This window comes from Oryctolagus cuniculus, chromosome X (genome assembly GCF_051225735.1).
Source record: "Oryctolagus cuniculus isolate XC-2025 breed Fujian yellow rabbit chromosome X, ASM5122573v1, whole genome shotgun sequence".
Classification (NCBI taxonomy): Eukaryota; Metazoa; Chordata; class Mammalia; order Lagomorpha; family Leporidae; genus Oryctolagus; species Oryctolagus cuniculus.
The window spans coordinates 738,571-762,002 of NC_142888.1; the positions used below are offsets into that span (position 1 = coordinate 738,571).

The following is a 23,432-nucleotide window of genomic DNA, read 5'->3' on the forward strand; positions in this document are numbered from 1 at the left end:
AGCATGCAAGAAATCCTTAAGATTTGGGAGGATGTTAAAACCACAATGAGCAAACATGATGCGGGGGGAGACTTTCCTACCCAACATGTAGACAATATGTATTTGTACTTTTAGAGCTTTTGCAAGCACTGACCACATAATAACTCATAAAGGAAGTCTAAGAAAATTTCAAAGAAACTAGATCGTACGGACCATCTTCTCACACCATTTAACAACTATATTACAAGTCACAATAAATAGATATAAAACTAATGTAAAAAATCAAATGTTTGGGAACTAAAATAACACACCTCTAAATAACCCATGGATTAACAACTTTCTGGCAATATTTGTAATTCTTCTGCTAAATAACCCATAGGTTAAAGAGGATAATACAATGGAAATTTCAAAATCTTTAAAGCTATCTTCCGAAAAGCCTAAAGTAAATATCCTCATTGTGAAATTTTAGAGTAATTCTCAAAGTCAGGAAAAAGACAATGATCTTTACTGCTGTTCCTATAAATCTGTATCAGATAACTTAGTTACCAATGTGACAGGAAAACATGTCTTGTCATAGGCTAATACGGGCAACACAGAAATCCCTAAAGTGCCTAATAATCTTATGATCCAAGACTGTTATGGGAGGATGAAGAGAAACTTCAGCTTGATCTATAAAAACTCTTGTCTTTATATATATATATATATATTTGACAGGCAGAGTGGGCAGTGAGAGAGAGAGACAGAGAGAAAGGTCTTCCTTTGCCGTTGGTTCACCCTCCAATGGCTGCCGCGGCCGGCGCACCACACTGATCCGATGGCAGGAGCCAGGTGCTTCTCCTGGTCTCCCATGGGGTGCAGGGCCCAAGCACTTGGGCCATCCTCCACTGCACTCCCTGGCCACAGCAGAGAGCTGGCCTGGAAGAGGGGCAACCGGGACAGAATCCGGCGCTCCGACCGGGACTAGAACCCGGTGTGCCGGCACCGCAAGGCAGAGGATTAGCCTAGTGAGCCGCAGCGCCGGCCCTCTGCTCTGTATATTTTTAACTTTTCATAATGAGAGGAAAAATACAAACAATCCATGATGGAAGTTCTGGGCCCTCAGGAAACTCCAGGTCTACTGAGAGACAGACTCATACGGGGTTAATCATTCAGTAACAGAGATTTAGTGTGCATGTACTGTGTCTAGGTAGAGTGTGTGTGTATGTGTGTGTGGGTGTGTGGGGTTAGAGGAAGGTGAAATTTCAAAGTCCCTGACCTCATGGAGCTTAGTGGAGGAGACAGTGGTCCCACTTCTCCTTATGCACCCCCCTCCACGTCTTATAGGGCCTTGCCATTGAGCTGTTTGCTCAAAATGATTACTACTTTCTCAAGAACACTATTAGCATATGTCTTTTGATGAAACTGGCCTCAAAATCTTCCGTTTGACCAAGAAGAGCCAAGCAAAAGATTGTGGGTAGTGTGCCCATGACCCAGTCAGGTGGCAGAGTCCAGAATGGACGACTGAGGTTCTTGACTTACTCTGCATAACTGGCCAGTGACCAATGCAGGCCTGCAGAATGGTATTGAAAGCTTAGCTGTTCTTGCTCAAGTCTGCTAAGCAATCCAGCTCTTGAAGGATAGCTGCTGAAGCACGAAACACTCCCCTCTATCCCACAGAGCAGAGATCAACAGTGTTATTTGTGTGTGGCCCTAGAGCTGAAAACGTGTTTGATACTTGTAAAGGGTTGTTTCAGGCGCACATGCATGCACACACAAAGAATCAGCAACAGAGGACGCACCAGGCCCTCAAGGGCTAAGATACTCAGATGTCTACCATGTGGCCCTCTACAGAAAAAGTTTTCTAACCCCTGAAGTATTCCACTGATTCTCAAGTGATAGTCCCTAGAGTAGCAGTACCAGCATCACATAGAAACTGGTTACAAATGCCGAGTCTTGGATCCCATCCAGAACGAGACACTCCAGGACTGGGGTCTCCGCGATGCCTTGTGGTGACTCTGAAATTGCTGCTGTGGGCCCCTGGCTTCATCCCCTCATAGAAGATTCCTCACGTGTCAGTCTCACAGGTAGCTTCACAGGCAAGCAGAGATTCAGGGGAGGTTGTGACCAACGAGCAGAGCATGCTCTTGAGGGAATATTTTGTTACTTTGGCCTCATCCCTTCCCTTATTAACATTTGCACAGGCCAAGTAATGAAGTAGTTTGTCCAATACAAATGCTCTTCCAAGGCCATACCAGGACTTTGCAGTGGGTTCATGTTCAGAGTCGTGGAGAAATGAGAAATCCTAAGTTGTTTTACACCACGATAATGATCTGGAGCGGTGTTTGCAGCTTTGAGACATTATGATTCCCCAGTTAATAAATGTTCTCTGGTTCTCGTTATCAGAATACTTTTGTGTTTTCAACCGTAGCGTACTTTCAAGATTCTCTTAACTACTTAATTTACTTAATAGGTAAGTTAGAATATAGTCTTCCATTCATGTTTGAAACACAGAGTTACAGAGAGAGATGTCCCATCCACTGATTCACTCCACAAATGGCCACAATAGCCAGGGCTGGGGCATGCTGAACAAAGCTAAGAACTTTATCTGGGTCTTCCACGTGGGTGGCAAGGCCCCAAGCACTTGGACCACTTCCCATTGATTTCCCAAGCACATTAGCAGGGAGCTGGATCGGAGGTGGAGCAGCCAGGACTCATACGGAATGTCTGGGTTGCTGGGGTCAAGACAGAAAATTAAGCTGCCGCACCACAATGCTGGCCCCTCATGGTTAACATTCTAATATTTATAGAAAGTCATTTGTGTAGTGATTGTAATTTGCAGTGTTCTTGATCTCAAGACTCTGCACAGGTAGTCCTTATTTCCATTGGACAGAGAAGAAAACAAGACCCAGAGTGACATGCGCAGTCTCATTATACAAGGGTACTTCAGAAAGTTCATGGGAAAATGAAACTCAAAAATAAGTTTATTTTGGTGTCCCCTTCCCCCCTCCCCACCAAAAAAATGGTATGTGGTGATTATCTTCTTGCTGTGTCCTTACGTGGCAGAGGTGGAAGGACAAGTTAGCTAGCATGCGAAGCTCTTTTATAAGGGTTTTCATATTATTACTAAAGGAGCAGCTCTTATAGTGTAGTCAGCTATAAGAGGCCCCACCTCTTAATACTATCACACTGACATCCCCGGAATTTTAGAGGCACACATTCAAACCACAGCACGTCTGGATTTACCAAAGGACTGGTTTTCGGGAAACTCAAAATCATCTGAGAACTGTTTTCCGAGAGCTGTGTTTGGAAGTAGCAAATTATGTTGTCATAAGCACAGTTAATTATCATCCTTGGCCTTGTGGTCCCAGGTCCTGTTTTTCTTACCTTGAATGCTCATTTTATTTTCTCTCTTCTCTGCCTGCCTTTCCTCATCTCTCTGTCTCATTCTGTCTATCCTCCTTCCCCTGTTGCCTCAGCCTCCTGGTCCTCTGTCCATCTTGCCTCCACTTTTCTCCTGCCTCTCTCACCTAACACCTTTCCAATCTTCCCCTTCTCTTTTCTTTTTCCCCCTCTGATTCCATTTGTTTTTCTAGGATTAAATGTTTAACAACCAGCACTTCATATGCAAATATGCATCTATTTATAATAATTTATCACTTTAATATAAATGGAAATTTGTGATTTCAAAGATCTGCATCCCTGAAAACTATCAAAGACAAGTGGGCTTTAAATCTCTTATTAATAGAACACTGTCTTATTTATACTATCCCTAGTGGTAGTACTAGCAATGGTAGTAGTAATGATAACAACAATAATGTTTTATTCTTCTCATGGCTCATATTTACTGAGTTTTTAACTACTTGCCAAATATTGTTTCAAGTAAATGGTATTCAGAGTGTAGTCTAGGGACCCTAGGGAGTGCTCAGGACACTTTCAGAAGCCTGTAAGGTCAAATAATTCTAAATACCATTTACCTTTTTCACTATGTTGACATTTGCACTGACTCCCTGGAAGCACTGTGGGTAAAGCTGCTGGCTCCATGGCCCAGTTCAAGGTCTTCACTGTTAGCATTCTCAGTAAACAACAAAAAAGCCAATTTTATTTTAATAAATCTCTAGTGAAGTAGACAGTTGTATTAACCCTTGACCTTTGAGTACATGTCCTTTTTTAAAAAAATTATTTGACAGGTAGAGTTATAGACAATGAGAGAGAGAGACAGAGAGAAAGGTCTTCCTTCCGTTGGTTCACCCCCCAAATGGCTGCCACGGCCGGTGCTGTGCTGATCCGAAGCCAGGAGCCAGGTGCTTCCTCCTGGTCTCCCACATGGGTTCAGGGGCCCAAGCACTTAGGCCATCCTCCACTGCCCTCCCGGGCCACAGCAGAGAGCAGGACTGGAAGAGGAACAACCGAGACTAGAACCCAGTGCCCATATGGGATGCCAGCGCCACAGGCGGAGGATTAACCAAGTGAGCCACGGCGCCAGCCGAGTACATGTCCTTGTAATGTCATGTGTGACAAAGTGAGGAAGTACACATGACACACTTCAGCATGCTAAGAATGTTTGAGTTGCTAACTGAATTAGTCCCTTTTCATAGACCACCATTTTTATGTGAAAGAATGGTAAATAAACTGCTTTTTGCAAACGCTGGTGCTTCGCAGAAATGTTCTTGAAAATGGATGAAGTCAGTCTGTAGTTTCAGGGCAAACACCTTGTTGGTCCAGTGCCCCACCTGGATAGTGATTCTCCAGGGGGCCATCTCAATAGCAAACAATGAGAGCTTTTATGTGTCTAATTCATGCTTGTAGGTGCCATTTACAATTTAAAAATTATGCTTTGAATACTGATGAATTTTCAAATAGCAGAGCAAAAAAAAACACACATTCTTCTAAGCTTTACCTTCTACAGAACCATTCATGATATAGTTTAGAAAAATAAAGCCTACATATTAAAAGCCATATCCAGGGTAACACTACAAAGGCATGATTTATGGTCTCGTCTTATATTTTATTGTGCTTTAAATTTCTAAGTGCTTTCATATATACTTTTTCATCTGATCTTCACACAGCACTGTAAGTGTATAAAACAGCTTAAAGATAACGAAATTGAGACTTAAGGAAGATAGTTCCCTGAGTGCACTTGATACTTCCCTGCCCTTTCAGCTATTATCTCTGAGGACCTGAAACAAGGCAGTGCAGAAGGAGAGGAGATAGAATCTATAAAACTTGGCAACTAATGACACACAAAAGAAAAGGAAATGAAGGCGCCAGGGAATTTTCCCAAGTGTTTTGCTTGGATCCTTGAGAGGGTATGGCTAACTGAGGGAAAAAAAATGAGAAAGGATGAATTCCGTTGCAAATGTTTACTGAAGTCCTCTTTGTTGCCACTGCTGTCCTTTGATTTGGGGTATTCTTAGGATATATAGACTCTATTTGTTGTCTCTTGGGAACCGTGGCATGCATGCCAGTAACTCTACTTCAAGATAAAAGAGTGGTAAGAGCCTGGAGCAAAGCTTAGTGTAAGTCCCATAGCTGTCCACAGAAAGGAAGTCACTGTATCTGGACATGGAAAATTTTATGGAAGCGGAAGGATTTGGAAGGAGTCTTGCAAAACCATAGAATTTGGATTTGGATGTGCAGAGTTCAGCTACAGAAGAGTAGTGAGAACACTACAGAAAGAAGGCTGTGTGGTGTAGAGGTTAGTAGCAATATAGCATGTGCTTGATTGGATGCTGAAAAATCATTGTTATTGTTTGTTCCAATAAATTACTGGAAATGTTGGCTGCAGAGTCTGACATAAGTTACAAAGGTGGTTGGCTTTCCATTTTATATTTAGTTTATATTTTAATGACACTTGTCAAACATGTTTATTAGGTATAATTTTAGTTACTTCTATATATATAAAATTCCTTCATTTTCCATTGACTAGATTAAGAATTCAAGTTTACATAGCATCATTGATCTTCCCAGATGTTGGTTTATAGTTTTAGAGTGGATTGTGCCAAATAATGTTACTGTGGTCTAATATTTTTACATCTACAGTATCTTACTTAAAATAAACCTACAACCTTTAGATAACTTTATTCTCACATTTAGAAATTCTACCAATATACTGGGTTGGTGCTGTGGCATAGAAGGTTAAGCCTCTGCCTGCAGTGCAGGCATCCCTTATGGGTACCAGTTCATGTCCCAGCTGCTCCACTTCCAATCCAGCTCTCTGCTGTGGCCTGGGAAAGCAGTGGGAGATGGCCCAAGTGCTTGGGCCCCTGCACCCGCGTGGGAGACCCAGAAGAAGCTCCTGGCTCCTGGCTTCGGATCAGCCCAGTTCCAGCTGTTGCAGCCATTTGAAGAGAGAACCAGCAGATGGAAGACCTTTCTCTCTGTTTTTCCCTCTCTCTGTAACTCTACCTCTCAAATAAATAAATAAAATCTTAAAAAAAATAAATTACATCAATCCTTTACATTGCATTTTCTTCTGAGTGACATCCCTGTGTCTGTCCTCCAATAGCTAAGCTCTCTTCCTGGTCTTTTCTTTGTTAGCATTAGTTTTTGTTATTTTTCACTGCACAATCTATCTGACTTGGATATTTATAACTGCTTTTTCCCTAGAAAAGTCAGATAAATATGACCCACGTGATGTTGAAAGGCTACAGCAAGATGATAACTGGGTTGAAAGCTACTTGTCTTGGAGACATAATGTTGTAGAGGAAACACTGAAGATGCTTGATGAGAGTTTTCAATGGAGGAAGGAAATCTGTGTCAACGGTAAGTGGTTTAATGTAACCTTGACAGGTTACATTAAATGCCCTAAAGGGCATTGTTTTCTGCTTACCCGCTTGTGTGTTTGCATAGATTCATAGAGACCAATAATACTTCAAAGGAATAGCTTATGGATAAGTCTTATAAGTGGGAACATTCTTAAGGGAACGAGATCAGCAGGGAGTAGAATCACACTCAGATCCTTCCCTCTCAGCAGAGCGTCCTGCTCTGTGTTTCGTTCAGTGCCATTACACCATAACAAGACAACATCTTCACTACTACACCAGAAATAAGGAGATGCTGTTTTCTTATGTGCCGGTGTCTTTGTCTGTCTTTTGTCCCTTGTCCCGATAGATGTTCCATAGTGATTTGCTGAATGAATCGAGGGTCCCAGAAAAGCCAGCCTGTCCCCAAAGGTGCCTGTGACAGACTTCTCCCTTAATTTCTAGGTCTACTACTAGTTTGAAATTTTCCCCCCAAATGGGAGTTTTTAATCTTGGAGTTTTACAATGGTCTTCAAGTGTCTGAAGAACTCTTCACGGAGGAGTTTGTTACCTGGTGTCTATCTCCAGCTAAGAATGTAACAAGAAACTGGTTTAACTACTGACTTCCGTTAGGTATAAAGGAAGGTTCCCTGGCCTTGGAGATGACAAACTGTTGGAGTAACTGAGTCTTAAGACTTAATACAAAACAGTCAACAAACAATTCTAGAGCAGATAGTCTCCTCATTCTTGATACTTCTAGAAGAAATCCACGAGTAGGGCAGTACCTAAGGAAACATGGGATTGCAAACAACACCATAGGTAATTTCCACTGACAGTGATGAACTTACGAGACAAAGGCATGTCAATCTGGTATTTTTAAATCACTTAAGTACAGAGAAAACTTTTAAACCCAATAATACTTGTTTTCCTACATAGAATTGCAAGTTTCTGGTGGCAGACAGCAGAGATGTAATAAATAGTGGAGAAAGATAACATCTTTGAAAGTTCTTAGAGAATCCCTGGTAAATGAAACAAAAGCCTTGGAATTCACTGCTTTGCTGTATTGGTCCTAGGCCCCACCAGAGCCTGGACAGGCCCTTTGTTCTTCTTGCATTTTTTTGTCAAGTATTTTTTCCACCTGTCCCCAGGTTAAAAACTGTATGAGAGTCTACTGGATAGCAAACTATATAGAAAAATACCATTTGGTTTCAGAAACTAAAGTGATTTGTTTTCACTAAATCTGAGGTTATAGTTTGGATATTGACTGGCATGTTCTCTTGAAGTTGTCTCATAGTGGTAATATTTGTTCAGATCCATTACATGAATAACAGAGTGTAGAACTGTGTCCATATGATTAATGGCTGACATGTCAAGGGAAATGGAGTTTCTCTCTCTCTCTCACCTTGGTGTCATTATGTAGTTTGCTTCCTTAGTAGGAAACCGCATTTTTTATTGCCAGAGATTCTTTCCAGAAATGTAAACAGGGTATATCTTTTTAAATACCAGAACTACTACATAGTACTACCTTTACATTGTGAGTTTTAATTTGGGGTCCCTAAATTATAGTCTGTGATCAAAGTTTTATCACCTTATAGATCTTACTGAATCCTCCATTCCCAGATGGTTACTGGAAATTGGTGGTATTTATCTCCATGGCTATGACAAAGAAGGTAACAAATTGTGTAAGTATATCGAATTTATGTGCCTGCTTTTCAAGACTTTGAGAGGAAGGTGTCTATTTCAACTGAATAGTCCGCGGAACTTTTCTATATGGGCAAACATTTGAGTCTCTTGCAATTGGGGTTAGAGCCATCTTCATGGTGTGTTGTCAAGTATTTATAATAAAGTAGGCAGAAAAAGCGAATGCTGCATCCTGTAACACGGCCAAGATAATTGAATTCAGTCATTATCTTTCTAATCTGATTGTAATATTATAATTCAACTCAGTATTTCTATAGAGAATCTCTTGGACAGTCACTAAAGGTTGCTCCGTGGGCTTTTTCCTTTCAAGCCTCCTGTAATCTGCTCCCCTTAGCTGTTTCTGAACTGTGCACAGTAACGGGGGGAGCAGTAACAGACATCTCTGTTCAGCTGACTCCCTCGTGTTTGTCTCCCATGTGCTGCAAACTCAGCTTGGTTTGTACCGAGGGTGGGCCTTGGCAAGCATATCCACACTCCTGCTGAACAGACGTCCTGCACTCGCCTTGCTTGCCTTCTGCGTGGCATGTGGCCTGTATTGCATTTTAATAATATTCTCTTGGCATTGTCCTCATATTGCTGCCTCCTCGTCTTAATCTTTTTTTCTCATTTTTGTTCTTTGCCCATTTAAAGAATGTGTGTTTCCCAGGCTTCATTCCTTTGTTGGCCTCTTTTGTTTTCCAACTGATACAATCTCCTTGAATGATTCCAAGCCCCTGATAGCTCTAGCTACCTCTTCCAACAGAGTGATGACCCCACACCATCCCCAGGCCTCGTGCACTTACCCAGCTACCTACCGACTGGTACCACCTCACCATTTGTCAGCCACCTTCAGTACAACACCCAACTAATGTCCGCATCCCACCATTTGCTCTCTTTCTGTAGTCCCAACTCAGGCCCACTCACTGGCTCTTCCTCTGATATAGCTTTTTTTTTTTTGAAGATTTATTTTAGTTATTTGAACGAGTTAAAAAGAGAGGTAGGGAGAGAGATCTTCCATCGGCTGGTTCACGCCCCAAATGGCCACAACAGCCAGAGCTGAGCTGACCCAAAGCTAGAAGCTAGGAGCTTCCTCTGGGTCTCCTACATGGGTGCAGGGACCCAAGGGCTTTAGCCATCCTCCACTGCTTTCCCAGGCTCATTAACAGGGAGCTAGATCGGAAGTGAAGCAGCCAGGACTTGAACCGGTGCCCATATGGGATGCTGGCACTGCAGAGCAGGGCTTTAACCTACTGTGCCACAGTGCCAGCCCCCTTATATGGCTTTAATCAGACCCCATTCCAGTGTTGCCAGCTGCTTCCTCAGTTCAGCCACTAACCACTACAGGGTAAGCATCCTAATCAGAAAAATCTAAAATCCCAAATCTGTACACCTGACTTCATGTTCACACATCATGGTCAGAATGCAGGTATGCTAAAAATACTATATAAATTACCTTCAGGCCATGTGTATAAGCTGTCTATGAAATTCATTATGTGTATGCAGATATTCCCAAATCTAAAAAAAGTCCAAAATCTAAAGCATTTCTGGTCCCAGGCATTTCTGATGAGGGACATTCAACGTCTGCACCCTCACCACAGTCTCTTCCCAGGTCATAGACAGCTGGCTTTCCTCCTGTGCCCTCCCACTCTTCACTCTGTGCTGTTGCCCAGGACAGACAAGCAGAACACCCTAGCATTTTCTTCAGCGTCCTTCAGCCCCAGCCCCTGTGTCTGCATTTAGCTTCTCTCACCACTCTTCACTTCATGTCTTCACTCCATCACCTGAGCAATTTGCCATGCCCTCCCCCTGCCTCCCCACAGTCATGGCACCTGCCTATGCCTGCCCTGCCCCTGGGTGTCTACTCCGGTGCTGTACTCCGAGGTGCTGTACAGAACCAGTGGCTTGATTTTTAGTTAAGCACAATGAGGAGCACTTTTAGGTTTGTTTGTTCTCTTGCATTTTCTTTTTCCCCTTACTTGCAAGTGAACTTTGTTTACTTCCTAAGGGAAAGAAGCATAGTTTATCTGCTACTGTGTAATTTGGGCTTCCCAACTATAACTATTGCTCATTTCAAAGAAGGAAGAGATGTCTTTAATCTAAAAAACAGAATAAATTATAAATGAATAAACATGTCAAGGGAAAAGAGGTATACATGTGTATACACACACACTTTCATATATGATTATGAGTAATATTATAATTCCATGGATCTTATTTTTATCTTTCTGCTTTAAGTCTGGATCAGAGTGAAGTATCATATAAAAGACCAGAAAACCATTTTGGACAAAAAGAAGCTCATAGCATTCTGGTTGGAACGTTACGCTAAAAGAGAAAATGGGAAACCTATAACCGTGATGTTTGACCTCTCAGATACTGGACTAAATAGCATAGTAAGCATTTTTGTTCATTCAAAAATCATTGCTTATAATGGCTTCTTCCCTCTCCTCCTGTCTTCCTTGCCAACCAAATATTGCTATAAAATTGAGCTAATGAACTGACATTTGGGATTTATTGTTTTCCCTCTTGTATTATGAGTGAAGCCAGACGTGGACTAGGGCTTTCAGAGAATTAAATTTGCTTCAGTGTTTGGCATTGATACAGTGTATTTCCTAGAAATATTCCTTGTCTGCTAACTCAGGAAAAAGAGAGAGGTCATGGAGTTAGGCAGAGCGCTGTGGAGTATGGAAACAATGAACTTGGCAGTCATCACTAATGTCCCATGTCCCTGCCGCTGTGCCTGGCACACAGAATGCAAACAGTGCATATGAAGCTCAGGCATGTATGATATCTCTGATGTCATGTTCTTGCTGTGGTTTCCAGTGACAAGATGTTCATGTGAGTTTTCCATATACGACACTTTGTGATTTCGGTGGAGATTTTTGCTTCCTTCTTTGGATTGGTTTTCTATTTGCTTGTTTTGGTTATCTTTGAAAACCAGTTTTCTTCTGATTATATCAAGCTGAAAAAATAGATAAAACCTACCTGCCTTTCATTTGGGCCTTTGGGCCTTTGTGACCTTCATGGTAACAAGCAACCCTTCAGCAGCAGTGAGGATCAGTCGCCACATTTATTGTTGCTTCTCAAGGTTTAAACTGTGGCTCATTCTGGTAGCCATGAAGTGGCCTTCACAGACCCACCCAGGGCACTATTGAACGAAATTTTTTTTTTTTTAAATCTGTTGGGCAAAGCGTGTTAAAACCTTAAAATATTTGTAGTAATGCTCTTTGCCTAGCAGCTACTTCTGGAAGTCTATTCTCAAGTAATAATCCCAAGTACAGAAAAGGCATTGTGCTCCAAAATGTTTTTTCAGAGTGTTGTTTAAAGTAGTGGGAATTAGGGAAAAAATGTAAATGCTCAGCACCGTGAGATGGTGAATTATGATGCACTAACTGATGGTGTGTGCGTGCCTGTGTAAATGTACCATCACTAACTGATGGTGTGTGCGTGCCTGTGTAAATGGTGTTTTTAAAGTATTTGTAATGATATTGGAGGATAATTTTTAAACGAAAAAAAAAGATATGATTATAATATGGTGATACATACTCCAGAAAAAGAAAATTTATACTTAAGCAAAGTAACAGGCTAGAAAGGACTGTTAACAAGTTTTTTGCAGTGAAAAACAACAGATTTTTTTCAATACATTGCCCTGAATTTTTCCAACCTAGTTTCCATGTCAGTGGGTTTTAAAGTAGAGTAAAATGTTATAATCAAAATCAAATTGCCTAAATAAACATTCTGTAAAAAAAAATCATGATTCTGTTATTCTTTGTGTAAGATTGTTTCCTAATTATTAACTCAGAATCATGAAAATAGAGGTTGATGTTTTCTGTTGTCAAATACAAGGGCAGGGAATTGACTTGAGCTGCCTGATTTGTTTCAGGCTCCCCATATTACATCTCATCATCTTTAATTTGTAAATGAGATCTCTTTGCATTACTAAGTATTTCAGTCATGATTAATGTTTTACAATACTCAAATCTCATTGGATAATTTATTTTTATACATGACCCTCTCATGATTCACAAAGGATTAAGTCAGTTTATAAAGATGTATACAGAATTACAAAGCACTACATAAGGAAATCAATAGAAGTGGACCACCAATTTGACAAAGCTTTTTGCTGACTATGTGAAAAAAATGGACTCACTTAAAATTATTCAGGATCTTTACTTGAAAAACTTGTGCCTTAGGAGAAGTGTATCTGTTCCTAAAGACTTATGCTAGAAATAAAAGTTTTTCAGAGGTCCTCTTATGAAAGACATTTTACAAGACAAATAATATCCTCAAAAACATCCTCATAGTATGCAGGGCACAGGGTTTCATGGAGCTATTTTGAGTAGTACCCATTAATAAACATAGAGCAGTGATGTCCTATCGAATCAGCTTGAATAACTGGTTCTTTGTAGCCATTTGCTTTGACCTTTGCTTACCTACAAATTATGAAGCTCTAGGTACAGTGAATATAATGATTAGCTATAAAGATTTTATTATATACTAGGATTTATCCCATAATCAATACTTAAGATAATTAAGGACACCTACTTTCTGTTTACTGCAATTAAAGATGCTGCAACTCACATCAGGGATGACTTTAGACTCTGCTCTCTAGGACAACTGGCCTTTCAGTAATTGTGCTGCATTTAAGTTTACTTGGTTGTACCTTCCATATAGCTTTAAACAGACTTTATAAGATGGCTGTTTAGAATTAGTGAATCAGCCAGTGCCATGAAATAACATGGAATGAAATATGAATAATACCCCTAGTGACCTAATTTCCTGTTGTTGTGCTCAAAGCCATAGAACCAGCCAGTCAGCTATATTAATAAAGTCTCCAAGAAATTGGAGACAATGAACAATACTTGAGTAGAAACTAAAACACTGATTCTAGGTCCCTAAATAAAAGGAAAGAAACTGAAAGTAAAGTAGATACAGCAGGCCCATGTGATCATAGTAGCTGTTGTTAATTCAGAAAATATATTTTTGAAGTTGTTATAAGGTATAAAAATTAACTTTAAAAGCAAATACAATGCCAGAATTTATATACAAATAGGTTATATGCTCCATGTTTGTTTCAATAATTCTGTAGCTGTTGAAAAGATTTCTAGAATTTCTCTGTGAGGATTGCTTTTAGATTCACTGTATGCCCTGTTGGCCTAGCAGCTTAAGGATGTAACTAGTTTGAGGTGATGTGTATAATTTTAAAGCATCACGAAGCATCTGATTCCTTTAACTCAGTTATAAGGCCAGTGATTATAAAAAGCTTAATGACCTAAAAGCCTTAATCCTTGGGAATATAGGCATTTATATTCAGCTTATTTTTAAAAGAATTTACTTATTATATTATTTGTATTTAATATGTCACCTTTAGAAATGTACAATTTAAAGTTCTCTAATGTGGACAGTCTTAAAGATTTAATCTTTATTTTAGGACATGGACTTTGTACGCTTTATCATCAACTGCTTTAAGGTTTATTACCCTAAATACCTCTGTAAGTAACTCACTCCTTTATAAAAAATATAATATATTGAAATTGTAGACAATATCTGAGAATTGTGAAGCATTTTATTATAGACTTTCATACCTGAAACTTTGTTTTCTGATGAAGAGTTTTTAAATGTGTTCTTAGATGAATGGGTGCATATCCTGATAGGTAAGGAGGAAAAATTCTCATAAGTAGTTGTTGTCCTTTACAGTGAGTTTTAAGAGTTTAAACTCTCAACTATATATATGACCTCCTATGAAACGTGAATGCACACACATACTTAAAATACACATTTATTTCCAAGATGATCTTATTTTTACTAATCTTTCACTTTATAAATTCATTGAAAACAATATTTATCATATTGAACTTTTTGCATGTAACCATATAAGCACTATTGATACACAAAGTACACGAATTGCTATTAAAAGTTGCCATTAACAGAATCCTTGACTAGCGCGCCTGAGTTTGTTTTTACTTCTGACTCTTCCATTCATTACCTGAATGACAAACTCCTAAATCTTTTCCAGTGTACTCAGTTTTTATTTGTTGGATTCATATGATAGGTTCCCCCTAGGGAAAACAAGAGGCCAACCCACGTAAATAGTCGAATATACTTCAGCCCAGTAGGACAGAAGTGAAGACAGAAGAAAAGCAGCAGGGACATCAGAAAGTAGAAAGTCATGGATCTTCCTGGGCATACTCCTGGCGAAAATCACCATTAGAGTCTTCTGGAACTCACGATGCAGGGGACACGAAAGCACCAAATCCTCACATCATCTTTTGGCCTGCTTTCCTGTTACTGTTAAAGTGGAGTAAGGAGCAGATAGAAATTTCGCATGATGGCAGTGCCACCTAAGCCCATACTTCCATCTGTGCCGAAGGAGCATTTATGAATATCTTTCGGTAAAGAATGCCCAGCAGTGTCCAGGTTGGAACCTCTAGGATCTCTGTTCCTTAGGAATTCTTGCTGTATCTGCCATGTGCCATGAATCATTAAATCTTGCAGAGTAGTGCCACTTAGCCGTCACTAGGGAATCACCACCCCATTTTATTAGCTCGTTTCTCTTAGGAACAAAATCAAAAGAAAATATCTACTTTTTATTGAACTATCTAAAGGAATTTGTGAAGAGCCACTCAGGAATAGTATGAATATCATTACTTTATTAAATGTATCTAAGATTCTTTGGGGAGAATTATTAATAAATTCATGGATTATATAAAGATGAATGCTATTCATTTCAATAAACTAGAGATAATATATATGTCTGCCTGCATAATGTAGTTTTTGCAGACACTGACTTTTGTGGCACCTTTAATTGATTGTGCTTCCAAATCGGTCATGAAATATAGCTATTGTATCTTAAAATCTTGAGTCCAGACCTTTTCACACTCCCCAGAAGAAGACTAGCGTATTAAGCATCACAAGCGTCACGGAACCCCTTAGCAGATCCTTATTCCTCATTTGTACTTTACTTGTCCTACAAAGTTACATTTTGATTCAGCTTGAATAGAAGAGTGAATTGATAGCAACAATCCCCTTTGTGGTTTCGTGGTTCTTTCTCACAGTTGTTAATAGAGCTTTTTAATATATCCAACTCAGTGTGCAAATACAACTTCTGTATGCTTTGGAATTATTGGCTTCCTGGAGCTCATAATATTGAGAAAAGTAGAACTATTTTTGTTTCTTAAAACATAGGATTTATTAAAAGGGATATGGGTAACTGTGAGACTCGTTTTGACAATATAATCTGGAAAATTACAGTTGAAACGAGAGATTAGACGTAGAAGTGTTTTTATGGTTCAGTGGCCTTCAGCACTGATGTGACATGCTGCAGCCAAAGTCTCCACTTAGCCACTGCACTATTTTCTTTTGTACCTTTCTACAAATAACAAAAGTAGTAGGTGAACAGAACAGGCTGTTTGCCAAAGGACAGCGCGAGTGCATTACTGATTTTCCACAAGCCATGCTCTTGGGTGGGCCTCTCCCTCGGGTGAGATGTTGCTCCAGTTCCTGCACCACTCACACGTCACTGAACTAAAACTCAGCAGCCTCACTTACTACTGACATTCAGGTGACCAGTTTTTCTAGGCCAGGGATAAGTGATGGTACTGTCGAGGTACTAAGTCACATTCAATGAATTTTTTTTCTTCTTTCAGCAAAAATAGTCATCTTTGATATGCCTTGGATAATGAATGGTGAGTATTTTATTTATGTCTTCCTGAAACAAAATGTCTGACTTCCTTTCTTTCTTTGCCAGCTTAACCATATTTCTGCAATTGATTTTAAAAATGTTTTGATTGTACTTGGTGTACACTCCTAAGAGGCTGGAGCTGGAACACTTCAAAGCTGTTCCTAAGCATACTGGGCTAACAGTCCATTCCCAGGCTCAGCGAGAGCCGCCAGGCTTCTTCAAAAACAGCCTCAAGGTACTCAGCTATTCAGATAAAACCATAGCCACCTGCTTCAGTCTGTTATCCAATAGATAGAGTATGTCAGAGAAGGCAGGCCTTGGCTGGGTTTCCTCATGGGCTTTGGGCATTGAGGAAGAAAGTGGGACAAATCTGAAATTAACACTAGGTCACTGCAGTCCCATGACCTTTTTGACAGTCATGATATATATTTTTCAAAGCCATTGAAAAGGTATCTTATGATAACAATGCTTGTATGGTGCATGCCCTGTGTGGAATTCAGAGAAAAATACAGATTAAATGATGAATAATGCCAAAAGTACAACTAAATTATTAAAATGTGGGCTGAAAGAGGGGACATCACCACTGACCTTGCAGAAATAAGAAAGGATTATAAGCCAATACTAAGACTACCTGTATGTCAAGAAATTAGATAACCTAGGTGAAATGAACAAATTCTCAGAAGCACACATATTGCCAAAGCTGACCCAAGAAAAATCAGAGTAGAAGGATAACAAAGGAACTTGAACTAGTAATGAAAGAACTTCCCACAAAAAAAGCCCATGCCCATGAGGCCTCACTGGTAAATTCTGTGAAACATTTAAGAAGAATCAACACCAATCCTTTGCAAACTTCTAAAAAGTGAAAAAGAAGAAATACTTTCCACCTCTCTTTATGAGGCAAGTATAACCCTAATATCAGGCATCATAGAGAAAGAAAATTACAGACCATATCCCTTAGGAACATAAACACACCAGTCCTCAATAAAATACTAGCAGACTGGATCCAATAGCATTTAACAAGCATTATACACTATGACCAAGTGAGATTTATCTCAGGAATGCAAAGCTGGTTCAACCTGTGAAAATCAAGCAATATAATCCACCATATTAATAGAACTAAAGTGGGGGGAAACTACATGATCCTCTGAATAGACAGAGAAAAAACACTTGACAAAATCCGGTGCCCTTTCATGATATAAAAGCAGTCTACAAAGTCAGCAGCAAAGAGTTGAAGCAACACAAGACCACAGTCAACTCTGACATGAACTGAAGGTACTCCTTGAACTTTCTGAAAGCTTTTATACCCATGATTACGATTCAGATTAGAATCAGCCGTGGAATATGAAACGTGGCTCCGAGTCCAGGGAGGGGCCCGATGCAGAGCATTTTACTTCACCAGCATCCATATGTGGCAGTACACATCAAGTATTCTCAACCAGGGAACTTCACTCAAGCCTCAGTGTCCAGGTTTCTTTTAATGTATTTAATTACATAGGCATGATTGATTGCCCACATGGTGGATCTGTCTGTGGTCCCTCCAGAGGCTGAGTGAGATCTCTGATTCAAAGCCCCACCCTAAATCCCAGGTAGACTTTTCAGCCATGGCATGCTCCCACCCTCAATCATATTCTTCCTATGTGACCCAAGGTCCCCAGGCAAACAAAAACAATCCTATCAGGCATAAAGATCACCTCCCAGAAGCAGAAGACCTTACTTCTTTGGATAAGGGGAATTCTTCGGTACACAAAAGAGGACTTGCTCAGCCTGATGATGGACATCTCTGAAAACCCACAGCCAGCATCATACTTAGCAGTGAGAAAATGGATGCTTCCCCCACTAAGATCAGGAACAAGACACGACTGTCTGCTCTCCCCATTTCTATGCAACATTATACTAGATGGTCTATCCAGGACAGTTAGGCAAGAAAGAAACAAAACAGACTCAGACTGGAAAGGAAGAGATAACACTGTCTCTATTTGCAGATGACATAATCCTATAGAAAATTTTAAGAAATTCACCAAGTTATGTATTAGAACCAAGTTCAGCAAGATTGTAGGATACAAAGTCAAAACACAAAATCAGTTCTATTCCAATACACTAGCAATGAATAATCCAAAAATGTACTTTTAAAGAACTTCATTTATATCAGCATCAAAAGCATAAAATAATTTCAAAATAAAATTAATAAGAGTTCAAGACATGTGTAATGCAAACTACAAAACCCCAGTCCAGAACATTCAAAGACCTAATGCTAATGCAGAATAGGCAGGAAATTAGGGGAAGAAATAAACTGGAATATTTTCCCACAGTTTCTGTCTCACAGCCCTGCACTTTAACTCCACTCCCTTACGTGCCAATCCAGTACACCCATTTTCCCACAACGCACCTGAGTATCCCCTACACCATGAAAGAGCACACAGCATGACGAACACATGTAAGCTGAGCTCCACATAGAGACACCATGAAGCTCCCAGAAGACTTCACACACTGAACTCCCAAACTCCACCCCATTTGTATATTCAATTAGGGCACCACCCCACCCCCTAAAGGGGACCATTGGACAAGGGAATGGCCCATTTTGGCCTTCTTTCTCTTGCCTTCTCTGGCTCTCTCTCCTTGTGGGCAGCTCTCTTTTATGCTGGCCCTCTCATGATGAGTATCTCTCCTCACCCAAATGTGTATGCACACCCTCACTTGAAATAAATCCTGTTCACATTTGTGCACCTTACTTATACCTCTGCTTTGAATTCTTATCTCATGCTGGGAGCAAAGACTTGGAATAAAAACTAGGGAACACATCCCCGCAGCACTATGTAACAAATACCTCACGTTCATGGATTTGCAAAGTAAAAAGGTAGACATCAGTCTGGGGAGAGCTGGGGGGAGGGGAAGGAAAATAATGAGAAGTTCACATGGTTGAATGAGGCAAGGAACATGAAAGCATGCCCTGTCCTATAATTTTGTGGGTGAGTCTCTGCAGCCTGCTGCCAGGGGTGAGCGTTCAGTTCTGTAACACTGTGCTGATAAAGCCCTGGGAGGAATTTCTCAAAGTCCACACCCAGAAAGCCCTTCACTCAGCAGTATCCCAGAAGAAGAGGTACAGGAGAGGAGGAATGATGGGCCCATACCCATAAACACTCCAGTCTGAATGCAGACTGTGCCCTCGGGTCTTTACTGAGTTGCCCACCTGGCCTGCCAGGTGCATACTTTACATTAAACACTACTAGTTTGCTTACTGCCTATTTTGGTCTCAGTCTGAAATTCCTTTCTTATGGGGCACGAGAACCTCTGTTCCAGCCATCTGCAGTAACAGATTAAAAGACTTAAGGCCCAGATTGAGTTTCTGGCTCCTGGCTTTGCACAGGCCCAGCCATGGCTGTTGCGGGCATTTGGGGAGTGAACCAAAGATGAAATCAATCAACCTCTCTCTCTCTCTCTCTCTTCCTCTCCCTCTCTTTCCAAAAAAAAAAAAATCTTTTAAATGTTTTACAAAGATGGCAGCACTTCCCAAATTGATATCCTAATGCAGTTGCTATCAAAAGCTCAGCCACTTTTTTGGGGTGGGGGGCAAAAATCAACAATCTGGTCCTAAATTTATATGAAAATTCAAGAGGCCCAGAGTAGTCAAAATGGTCTTAAAAAATTGGAAGACTTTTACTTCCTGATTTCAGTTTATGACCAAGCTACTGTAGTCAAGACCTTGTAGTGTGGGTATAATGTAGCTCCATGAGACAGACCAGAGTCCAGAGATGAGCTCAACATTTGTGATCAGTTAATTTTCTTTTTTTGACAATTCCAAAATAATCCAGTAGAAAAAAAAGAAATCTTTTTCATAAGTTATGCTGGCAAACTGAGAATCTGCATCGAAAGGAATGACGTTGGACCCTTAAAGTTAAGAACTTTTATGCTTCCGAGTGCACCACCAAGAGGTGAAAAGATAGTCATCGAAGCAGAAGAAATGACTTACAAATCATACATCTGATAAGAGACATAGCTAGAATATATAATTTACAATTCACTAAAGACATATGGCCTGATTAAAAAGTGGATTAAAGATTTGTAGACATTTTTCTAAAGAAGATATACAAATGGGCACTAAGCAAATAAAAAGATACTCAACATCATCAGGCATTAGAGAAATGAAAGTCAAAGTGAGACAATAACAAATATTGGTGAGGATATAGAGAAATTGGAATCCTCAGTACACTGCTGGTGAGACTGTAAAGTGGTGTGGCCACCATGCAAAACAACTGGGCAGTTCTGCAAAAAGTCAAACCAGGAATGATCCATAAACCCCACTTCTTCAGATACCTGCAAAGTGAAAACATGTCTTCACAAAAACTTGCACACAGATGTTTATACCAGCATTACTCATCATCGAAAAGGTGGAAACACTTCAAAGGTTCATCAGTTGATAAATGGATAAATAAATACTGTGTATCTATAAACAAGAACTAAGTGCCAATACCTGTTCCATCTTGGATGAGACTTGAAAACATGCTAAGTAAACAAAGCCAGTATAAAAAGCCACATATTCTGTGATTCTGTGATTATATATATATATATATATATATACACAATCTCCAAAAGCAGCAAATCCATGAAGATAGAAAATATATGAGGGGCCGGCACTGTGGTATAGCAAGTAAAGCTGCCGCCTGCAGTGCTGGCATCCCAAATGGGTGCCAGTTTGAGTCCCGGCTGCTGCACTTCTGATCCCCCTCTTTGCTATGGCCTGGGAAAGCAGTGGAGGATGGCCCAAGTCCTTGGGCCCCTGCACCCACCCGGGAGACCTGGAGGAAGCTCCTGGCTCCTGGCTTTGGATCAGCGCAGCTCCGGCCTTTGCTGCCGATTGGGGAATGAATCAGTGGGTGGACTGCCTCTCCTTTTCCATGTAACTCTAACTTTCAAATAAATAAATAAATCTTTCAAAAAAATAGATGAGTAGTTGCCAAGAACTGTGAGGACTCTTTGGTGTGATGAAGATGTTGAAAGATTACGTAGTGGTAATGATTGTACAACCCTGTGAATATACTAAAAACAAATGGTAATCTTAAAAGGGTATATTTTTATGGTATGTAAATTATATTTCAATAAAGTTGTTACAAAAAATTAGCTTTAGCACTTAATTTAACTCAAGGAGTATAGCTCCAAACATGTCAAGTTACTTAGCGGTTATGAAAATTCAGATGTTATGTGAAAAAACTGAAATCATAGTTAGCCAAAGTGAAAATGTGATTTTCTGAACTACTATTTAGCATGCTATTCTTATTTCCTGTGTTTTTTGCCAATGGCACTTGCAAATATAATTCCATTTTCCTCTTTTAATTTCTTTAATATGTGATCAGGATGTCACAATATAAGTCAAGTTTCAAAAATTAAGTGTGAATGAGAAATGACATGACAGAAGATTGAGAGTCCCAAGCAGCTGGGTTTGATAGTTCTTTCTTGTTGACTCCCTAAGTTCCCCCCAGTGTGTAAACCGCAGCGCCTGAGAGAGAGCCAGAGAAGATTCGGATTAGGAAGGAAGTCTGGGTCCAGCTCACACCCATAACAAGGAGGGCTGCTTCCTTCTCTTCCGGACCCCGTTGAAAAGGCCTTTAGGATTGTGGATTTATCAGAGCCATAAAGGAAATAACTCTTCATCCTACTATGCAGTTATTTATTCCCTGAATCACACTGCACTTTGATTCAGAGCCTAAAAGTGGTTGAGGTCATTGATAGATGTGTTCAGAGGCCAAAACCCTTACAAGTTCATTAATGAACATCAGAATAATTTAATCTTCCTAAATCTTTGTGGAACACTGGAAACCCATAAGGGTCAGTCATTTACAGTTACTGTAAATGCTTGCAAGAATTAGAGAATCTTAATTAACTATTTGGCCACGCAAAGATAAGTGTTAGTAGATATAGGCCAGACTGATTCCAGAAGACCTGGGCTAGCACATACAATAAATTAAGAAAATATGAAAAGAATTATAATGAAGTGACTGTTTTTTTCTTCAGCTGCTTTCAAAATTGTGAAAACTTGGCTTGGTCCAGAAGCTGTGAGTTTGTTGAAGTTCACAAGTAAAAATGAAGTCCAGGATTATGTCAGTGTAGAATACCTGCCTCCCCACATGGGTGGAACTGTAAGTATACTACCTGAAATCTGGACAATGGCCAGTTAGGCTGTGTTCTTTTCCCATGGCAAAAGGAAGATGCTCGATACCCAAGAGTAGCTACAAGCAATGTGCAGGGGTTTTTTATTTACATGTTGAAGTTGCTAAATGTTTCTTTTCCTAAGTGGTATGTTCGTGTGGTTATCAACTAAGGAGTACTCAGGAGAGTATGCAGAAACAAGTCTTCAGTCAAATGTCTCCCAGTCCTGTCCCCTACTCCTGGTCCCCTTCCCACTTGGATTTCTTTGTATTAATTCCAGGAGATATGTATTGCATAGATAAGCAAAAAAGCATGTATAATTCTTCCTCACACTCGTGTCTTCTAAACAGCTAGTATATTTATACACTCTGGTGTCATTCTGGGACCTTTTTTCTTTGAGATCATTCCAAGTCAGTATATGGCAAACTTGATTGTTTGTGGCTGCATAGTATTCCATTGTCTAGAAATGAACCATAAGCTGTTGACTTTCCTTTTGATATATCTTTAATCTGTTTCCAGTTGTTCGCTGTTCAAGTCTTTTTCACTTAAAACATGTTAAGTATAGAAACTGTGAAACATATGGATTTGGTATGCTTTGAGTCGACAATATTTCTTAATATACTTAATTTGTACGGTCTGCTTTTATACTTCCTGGCAAAATTCTATTCTGAGAGAAGCAAGATGACAGCTTTGGAATGTCCTCTGTTTTCTTTGATTAGAAAAGCCTTGAAGCAGTATTTTTAATTTGAAGTTTACTGCTGTCCTCTTCTGAGGCTTTGTATTTCACATATTAACCAGAGAGACCAAGTGTGTGGCCCAGGTCAGCTATGACAGTTAGTTAAAATAACAATTTATTTGACTTGTCATTTATAATAATTTGCCCATAAAAATTGTTGTGTCTTAAAATGCATTCAGTAAAACTGCTGTTTTCTTTTGCATGTGGAGAGGGTGATTTACTTCACAAAGGACCCTCTGGGCTGTGCTGGTTTTGTACTCTGTTGCCCTTAGAAAGATCGCTGCAGGGAAGATCCTTGCAAATAACTCTTGGTCCAGGGCCACAGCAAATATCCCCCAAAGGATAAGCTTCGAGAAGTAAAATAACTGGACCAGTGGGTATATACGGTTTCTCATTTAGATGTCTGTTGCCACGTGCCTCTAAAGAGATTGGGCCCACTTCCCTCCAGTGTGAGAACACTGGAACCATGGCTTGCCAACACCACCTACTCTCACGTTGG

At 40.0% G+C, this 23,432-nt stretch overlaps 1 protein-coding gene across 9 annotated transcripts in view; it reads left to right on the plus strand.

Moving 5' to 3' along the window:
• The window catches only part of MOSPD2 (motile sperm domain containing 2), a 74,498-nt gene that overhangs the window by 15,178 nt on the left and 35,888 nt on the right, over window positions 1-23,432 (plus strand). For 7 of the 9 annotated variants that reach the window (XR_016228340.1, XR_016228341.1, XM_008272358.5 and 4 more), the window contains exons 3-8: window positions 6,565-6,720; window positions 8,294-8,380; window positions 10,614-10,768; window positions 13,807-13,867; window positions 16,022-16,060; window positions 22,063-22,187. Coding sequence is in view for 7 of the 9 variants with exons in the window: in XM_008272358.5 (XP_008270580.2) it covers window positions 6,565-6,720; window positions 8,294-8,380; window positions 10,614-10,768; window positions 13,807-13,867; window positions 16,022-16,060; window positions 22,063-22,187 (623 nt within the window). In the remaining 2 variants the exon portion in view is untranslated. The remainder of the gene's footprint in view (window positions 1-6,564; window positions 6,721-8,293; window positions 8,381-10,613; window positions 10,769-13,806; window positions 13,868-16,021; window positions 16,061-22,062; window positions 22,188-23,432) is intronic. The other 2 variants (XM_089324789.1, XM_089324790.1) reach the window with 1 other exon arrangement.